Source organism: Rhagoletis zephyria, unplaced genomic scaffold (assembly GCF_001687245.7).
Source record: "Rhagoletis zephyria isolate East Lansing unplaced genomic scaffold, Rhagoletis_zephyria_1.1 Rzeph_scaffold_15400, whole genome shotgun sequence".
In the NCBI taxonomy this organism is placed as follows: domain Eukaryota; kingdom Metazoa; phylum Arthropoda; class Insecta; order Diptera; family Tephritidae; genus Rhagoletis; species Rhagoletis zephyria.
This window is the reverse complement of record NW_016172467.1, coordinates 4,583-13,058: the sequence shown is the minus strand read 5'-3', so window position 1 is coordinate 13,058 and position 8,476 is coordinate 4,583. Positions and strand designations below refer to the sequence as shown.

The 8,476-nt window shown below is 32.4% G+C and overlaps 1 protein-coding gene across 1 annotated transcript in view; it reads left to right on the top strand.

The window, feature by feature from the left end:
* Positions 1-5: 5 nt before the first annotated feature.
* Positions 6-8,476, top strand: part of LOC108379014 (dipeptidase 1-like) — a gene marked incomplete at its 5' end in the record, with an annotated part of 11,567 nt that continues 3,096 nt past the window's right edge. Inside the window, 3 exons of the mRNA XM_017635330.1 lie at positions 6-116; positions 1,148-1,232; positions 6,632-6,707. Of these exons, the coding sequence (XP_017490819.1) occupies positions 6-116; positions 1,148-1,232; positions 6,632-6,707 (272 nt within the window). The remainder of the gene's footprint in view (positions 117-1,147; positions 1,233-6,631; positions 6,708-8,476) is intronic.

Sequence of the window (8,476 nt, the reverse complement as noted above, 5' to 3'; positions counted from 1 at the left end):
CGACAATGTTGGACGCATTGAGCGCTTCGAAGGCGCCTGTGATATTTTCACACTCCTCCGCGCATGCCATATGCAACAGTTCGCGTAATGTGCCAGATCATGTGCTGCAGAAAATTGTAAGTTTTTGCCAGTTTTTTTTTGTAATTTTTTCGCCGGTTTTTTTTACGAATTTTTTTTTTTCGCCAATTTTTTGTTTGCTATTTCTGCTATTTTTACTATTTTTGCTACTTTTGCATTTTTGCCATTTAACACAAATTTTCACAAACTCGCTTTAATTTTTTTTCCTTAATTTTTTTTTTCATTTGCCATTTTATCATTTCATTTTGATGCTATTGCATTTGATTTCGTTTTGCGAGCAAACTACGAGCAATATGTTGAATAAATCTTGCACTGAAGTGCGGTGCTGTGCAGAGTGGAGTGGAGTGTTTCCCCTCAATCGAGCAAAAGCAAAACGAAAATATTTTACAGCCGCATGCTGACAAGAAAAAAATAATAATCAGGAAAAACATAGATGCTTACATTTTTATAGCGCAAAATATTGCATTCACGAAACAACTTCAGCCAAAGCGTTGCATCGCACAAACTTTACTCTCGAGTGCCCTCTTTCCCAATCAATTGGTTAGTTAGTTGGCTGCTTGCTTGCTGGCTTGCTTGCTGGCTTGGTAGCTTGCCTGTTTGGTTTGACTGTTGCACAAAGCGCAACACAAACGTACACACTCTTATGTACGTCCCGTAAGTACACATACCTATGAGGCGGCGTTGGCGTCGCCAGTGCCGGTTAGCATCATTCAAAGTGTGCTTTAAACGTTTCGCCCATCGTTTGGCGCTGCAGCTGCTGCAGCCTCACAGGACTATTTGAAAAATTCGCAGCGCTTAAATTTTGTGAAGGACACACTTAACCATCACAGACGATGCGCACCAGCACTCCACACCTCTCGCTGCTAGCCTGCCTGCAACTCTAGCTCGTATCTCGCAAAATGACTCTGTGTTGTGTCGTGGAATGCACGGAAGTACTCAGCAGACCATAAACATACATAAATGTACTTTCACATATTTTTACAACTAGTCTATATATGTACATATGTAATATGTTGATTGTATGTGAGCCTATATAAATTTGTACTTGGTTTGTTTGGCATCGTTTCAGGCAGTCAATGGCGGCTTGGTGATGGTCGCATTTTACCCACATTTTCTTAGTTGTTCGAGTCAGGCGACACTAGAGGATGTTATTGGTATGTAAATACATACATATGTCTATGTATGCACACAAACACAAATGTACTGTATACATATCTACTACATACTGACATAGATATTGCTTGCGATATGCAGCAGTGCAATAAAATATCAAACTCAACATTATATTAATATTCAGTAAAATGGAAAATCGATGCTTCACTGCTGATATGCAACAGCAGCAGCAGCAGCAGGATGTTAGCCAGAGATCTGCCATTGTTAGATTTTTTAAGTTGTTGGTTGACTAACACAAAAAAAAGCTATAGTGGATATAGATACATAAGTAAAAGTAGAACATTCTCATTCTCACATTGAGCTAATAAATAATTTTGTAATACCGAAATGACTCACAGCACCAAGAGTTATTTAAGTCATGAAAGTCTCTCTACTTAGTTTAGTTCTTTGAATTCATGCAAATAGTAATAAAGCACATGAGTGTGACCATGCAAATTTTGTCTAGTCATGGATTTTTAAAAAAAGTATATATATTTAAAATAAGTACTAATAATATTTTTGCTGAGATGCAAATATTTAGAAAAACTTCTTATAATAATATTAATAATATAAATATTATTTGTTCAAGTTATTGACTGTTATATTTTAAAGTATAATATTAATTTCGTGTGACTACAAAAAAAGTTCATTCCAAATCTTTCATTTTGTACCAATAGCACAATATGAAAAATGTATCTGTAATCTGTACAAATGTACAAATCGTGTGACACTGCCTTAAGAGTTTTTTCAAAATATTTTTATTCCAACATGGGGATGATAAGTACTTTACAATGAATGATACACTGTTTTCGAAAATCCGTGATCTGACGAAATTTGCAGGTACCCCTGCAGCTAATCAAACTGGTTCGGAACTCGACCCGAACTCGCTTGCAAAGGTACGGTACTTCTTCGTCTAAACTAGTTATATCAATGCTATCAACTATCTGCAATGGAATTGGAATTTTATAATTTTCTCTTAAATTTTTAAGAGGCACGCAACAATTAAAATATATTAAATCTGAAACTTACAACTGCCTCCACCGCGATTTGAACTCGCGACCTGCTATGTTAGATTCGGTGGCCTTCGGAGCTCTTTTCGTTTTGTACAAGAAGTGAGAACTTGTAAATTTTTTTCTCAGCTGTCATATTATTAATGTGATAAACTTTTGACGACAGCGCAACTACTACCACATCGTAAGTTTCAAGTGTCTCGCTCTGCAGCCATTTTGCAGTACGCCCCTTAGAGACAGTTCTGAAATTTGTAGAACAGAACTAGCGCTATGCCGAATGTCTCTAAATTATGCTGCAGGTACACTTCACATATGTACAAATGAGAGCGAAATGATGACACCTTCAATTTGAGCTTGCGCGTATTCTTTTTAATCGAACAACAAAACAGGGAGCAAAAGTGCAATACTAAAGGAACGTCGGGTAATGTGGTAAACCAATATCTGATCATAACTTCGAAAATGTGTGTCCAAAGTTTTTTAAAACACGATATTATTGAGGAAGTAGCTAAAACACAACAGAATTTTTTTATTCACAGAAATAAAATTAATGTTACTATTTAACAATGAATTAAATGAATGATTAGCTGCGCTTTGCTTTTATATTTCCTATTTTTTTTTTTTTTTTTATATTTACATATTTACAATTTAAAAAAATAACCTTTCATGGATAAAATATGATATGTTGGTGGTCGGTTCTAATATGAGTTTCATTTATTTATCTTTGTTTATCCTTTTTAAAATCACCTTGAAAATTTAAAATTTTTTGTAGCGGCACACTTTGAGGCGAAGTGGAAACCATAATATAATTATATATGATAAAGCCGATCACTTGTTTTCTTTTACCATTTATAATTCTACAACTTTTGTGTAAAAAGTTTTCCTGCATAGCAAATAGTTTAGTAAATAAACGGTTGTACCATATAACCCGTATATAACACATTACACTCCTTTCATCTAAAATAGGATTAACCGGTTTTATAAACTTTAGAAGCTAGAAAATTTTATTCGATGGAAAAGTAGTGCACGCAAAGTATTTTCACAAAAAATGTATTCAAATATTATTATTTCTCCAAAGTGCCATTTGGAGTTAAAATAGCGCCAAAAATGGCACGGTTTGAGTCAAGTTGGCAAGCCTGTTGATATACTACACTAAATAGTGTCATAAATTGACGGCTCTTATAGGTGCAGGAATATTTTGAGTATTTAAGTATTGAGTAATAATTTTATTAGTACTGACTACAGATCTCTGATGCAGCCTCACAGATACAAACAAATACACATGTACACAAATCTATTGATGTGTGCACACAAAGTGACATTTTCTGCAAAAGGGCAATTGGTTACAGTAGAATGCCAAAAAAACCAAAAACCAAAAAATAAAAACAACGACAAATAAAAATATTGCCCTCACATTAAACAACACACAGTGGGAGCGTTGCAACCGAAATGACCGACCGACCGAACGACAAAAAACAAAAAAAAAAATTGCTTATACATGGCAACAATGTAATTGTTGTGTGTGGTAAAATTTTAATAAGCAACAAATTGCTCTGCATGTCGTATAAATTGTTTTGAGCATTTGATATATTTATTTTGTGGCTTTTATTGTGAGAATTAGCTAATTTGGTTTGTGAGTGACGCACACGCATATATACTCGTACATAGGTACATGTGTATGTATGTAAGTTTGAACGCATTATTGCGCTCAACGTAAAATTTCGCTTTTGAGTAATTTACCAAAGATTAATAGGTTTTATGTGTTAATTTATGCCAAATTTTTGTAAATTAATAACATATTTTTATTCTAATACGGTTGTAGTGGTTTAGATAAATACGGAATTACACAAGTAATAATTTCCACTTGAGCTCATTAATTCGCCTTTATTGCTTTTCATGTAAATGCAGAGTGTAAAATGAGTACAGAAATTCAGAGGAGATATGTTTAAAAAGTTATTGTTAAAATGACGACAAAAACCTTAACTTCAAAGTAGCAATTTAAGTACAAATTTGGCCCCAACCAGCATCTATATATGTATAATAAAATTTTAATAGGCCAATGCCTGTACATTACAGATATTAAAGATAAATTAAAGTGGTGGTCTTTACTAGAGAAACTTAAACCAAATCAACAATTTTTAGAATTTTTGTCTATCTGTCTGTCTGTTGGTCTGTACGCACATCACTCGAAAACTTATGCAAGGAATCAAATGCAGTTTTCATCGATACATTTCTACAGGTCTAACTTAAAACATAAGAAAAAAAATTATTAGAAAGTTGCCACCTGTTTGAAAATGGCAGTTTGAGTAAATTGATAAGATAGAGTAAATATTGTAATATGGATGTCAAAAGAAAGAGTTTTCAGAAGGTTCACAGCCGAAAATAGTTTTGTGGAAGGTTGCCACATGTTTGAAAAGTTTAATTGGTTTTAGTTTATAAAATAAATTAAATATTGCAAAATCGGTATCAATCTGTAGAGGGTTAGGAAAATTTGTTGCCAAAATATTTATGAGCAGGGTTGCCACCTTTTGGAAAATTTTTAATAAATTACTTAATTGATGAAATAAATGAAATATTACAATATGAGTATCAAACTAAGGAGGTCTAGTAAAGTTTACTGCCGAAAATATTTTTGTGCGTGTTGCCAGCTATTTGTGATCAGATAAGATAAATACTGAATTAATGCACCTTTGAAAAAAGTGGACAATATGTAGAATCGAGTTATAAGAGTATAAATTAAATTTCCAGGATTGAATACCTTCGAAAGTATATTAACTAACACCCTTATTCATAGAAAATAAAGCATGTTTTATAAATCGAAAATTTTTTTGAAAATCTCACTTCGTAAAGCCCACTTCAAATCTCTTTTATTTTTTATGAATGAAGCCATAAGAGTTTTGGGAGGGAGTAACAACAGAAAAATACTTTTAGAGCGCAGTGAAGCACTCGGGTAGTTGATAAAATTTAATATGTCGTGAAGGATTATTTTAGCAAGATCAGGCAAACAATTGTAAATACGAAAGGTGCTTTACTGTTTCCTGCTAATTTTGTGCCATGTACGTTCCTCCAAATTGACCTGAGTCGAGGTACAGCCTTCTACCGTGGTCAACGGCTACTAAGTATCGCTACTAGTTTGGAAATGTCAGGTCAGGAGTTAACTTATAATTTCCTTTTGGTTGTTCATGTTTGCGGCAGAGTGCATAATTTTCTTTAAAATTTGTGTGCTTTTCGGTTTGTATATGGGCTACATGGGTTAAGTTGTTTGGCAGCAAAAAGCGGTGCACAGCGATATTTGATACCCATTTTGTTAGTGTTCTTCACGCTGAAGCGGCTGGACGAATGAGGGTAAAGCTTGCATGCACATTGACCATGAGCTGAGATGCCACATAGGCTGAGGTCTAGATATTTGTAGAATTAATTTTTTTTTTACAGTAACCAGAATTCAAAAAAGTATGCTATTTTTAAATTTGTATGCCCACAAACCTAAAATTTTAGTACAAAAACGCGTCTTTAACATAATGTGGAAAACGATCGGATTCAAAAAATATTTAGAAATATAGTTTTAAATATAATTATACGAAAAAAAACATAAATTTATTATTATAAAAACATGGTGAAAATGAACTATACCTTTTTCTTTAAACTGTTTTTAGTAAAAAATCCACTTGAATATTTCATTAAATATTAATTAGTTGATCATACTAAAAAATAATAAAATTAAACATTGTATAGAGCTCACATGTAGAAGAAACATCAATTTTACAAAATTAAAATCGACCGCCCCTAAGCTTTAGCATTACATCTTTAAGGCACCAAAAAAGATTTGTTTGTTTTCTTGTTAAAATTATTCATAACATTTATATTGCATTTAAATATATTTAGGCCCCATAAAGAATATAAGACAAGTTTTCGCGTAAAGAAAATGATGAAAAAGTGAACATAATGAAATAATAATTAAAAGATGAGGCTTTTTAAATTAAACATGTACAAAGTATTTTGCCAAGGTTATGTAGTTTATAACCTTAATATCGGATTATCGCGGAAGACGTTACAAAAGTATGGGAACACAGGTGATACGAATTAATTTTCACTAGAGGCTTTGTATGGCCTACGCCTGTCGACAAACCCTGAATCTTTTAGTGAATCCGATTCTTACATAATGGCCCATTAATTATATAAAACCTGTATGTGCAATGTCCTTAAACAAAATATTGAACAACGCAAATATCTAGAATCAGAATATGTAGGTGTGCCACTATGACAATTACTCTGATATAAAGTACAGCGCAGGATATGAAAACTTAACGCCATTTTTTAAATTTTCCAATATTTTTGTAAACTTTTCCATTTAACACATAAATCTAACTTAACATTCATATAAAATTTATTCACAGTGCATATAAATCACATACGCGATGTGGCAGGCGTGGATCATGTCGGCATTGGAGCGGGATACGATGGTGTGAATCTGTAAGTTCTAAATTACGTATTATTTTTATATTTATATGTATGTATATCCATTGGGGTTGTTTTCCATCCATCCTCAGAACTGACGAATATCGAAAATAAGGACTACCGTTTTTTCGATATCGGTTAACTCTTAAATAAATTTTTTTTTGTAAAATTATTATACAATCATTAAAAGTAAATATCTTCGATTGATTAAAATTTTTCTCTTCAGAAAGCTTTAAGCAATGAAATTATGATGCATATGTTACTACTTAATTTTATATACTACTTTTTCATAACCGAATATCTCATATTTTATATAAAAAAAATAGTTATTTTATGTGCAAGTTTTAAATAAATAACGAAGGTTTACAAAAGAAAAATTTTTGCTTATTGAACCAAACCTCTATGTTATTCGACGCGCTGAATGCGAATCCTAGGCCTGTTAGCCCCCATAACGTCATGTTCGAGGTCATTTAAAGGTTAAGTAGAAAAGAATTCATTGAATAAACTTGAATATTCATATTTATGGAGCTTTAGACTCGTAGGTTCGAGGTCTTTTGAAGGTCAAACAGGAGAAAAAATATATTAAATAAAACTAATTTTAATTTTTTGTTTTTTTTTGTCGCTGAATTCGAATATGGGGGTCCCCTGATTCTTCGAGGGCATCTAGAGGTCATGCCAAGGTCATTACAAGCTCAAGTTCACAAGAATTGTATTGCATTATCTGGTTTATTCATTTCAATTCGAACCTGACATGATGGAGGCCAAGAGAACTCGGGTTCGCATTTAGGGCGTCAAATAACATTGAGGTTTGGTTCAATATGCAGAAACATTTTTTTTTGTAAACCTGTGGGTCAAGTTTGCACCAAAATTGTATTTTTGGAAGTAAACTAGTTATTTTGATTTGATTAAAAATATTTATTTTTAACGATTTGATAGATTTTCTACAAAAAATCTTTTTTCCCCATATGAAATATCACTAGCTTAGAGTAGGAGTTTCTAGGTCCACTTTTGATACAGCCAGCAAGAGAAATAAAAAATGCATCGATTCGAAAATGAATAAGGCACTTGTTCTATTTTTTCTGGTTTATATTAAACAAAATGCTCAAATTTTCTAAGTCCGAAATAATCCGAACTTTGTATTCAAAGTTTCACGAAAAACCTGAAGAAAATTGCTTTAAAAAGTTCTTCTCTGCTGTAAATTTTTTAGAAATACATTTGGAAACCCGTTCGCAGTGTTAGATATTTACCGATTTCAAAATAAAAATATGGGTCTCCTAATTTCCCATTTTCTATAATTCTGGGGTGGTAGTAACAAAATTTCAGAACTATAATTTTCATGTGTATTTTTGGACCACCCTAATTAAAAAAAAACAATCCAATTATCCCCTTGACTAATCCGAAAAATAGCCAAAATCGCCATGAACGAATTGACATAAACTAAATAAAACTTATGACAGTAGTGGCTTGATATAGGTTATCATTACCGGACATATATATGTAAGTATCCGTGTTTAATTTGGATTGGCTTCTCTTGAGACCAAATTTTTTTTATGCATTTGAAACCATAGCCATAGCTGGTTTTGAATCGAATAAAAATGTGGGAAACCGTTTTTAGGATAACATCCACTTTTGTATTAAATAAATTTCTATTAGACAAAAAGATACTCATTGTGTTCTAACATTTAAGGTAGAGCTAATGATATGAAAAAATAACAATTTGTATAATCTAATAGTACTAAGTATATGGAAAAAGTATTACGAATAATTTTTATGAATTTTTCACG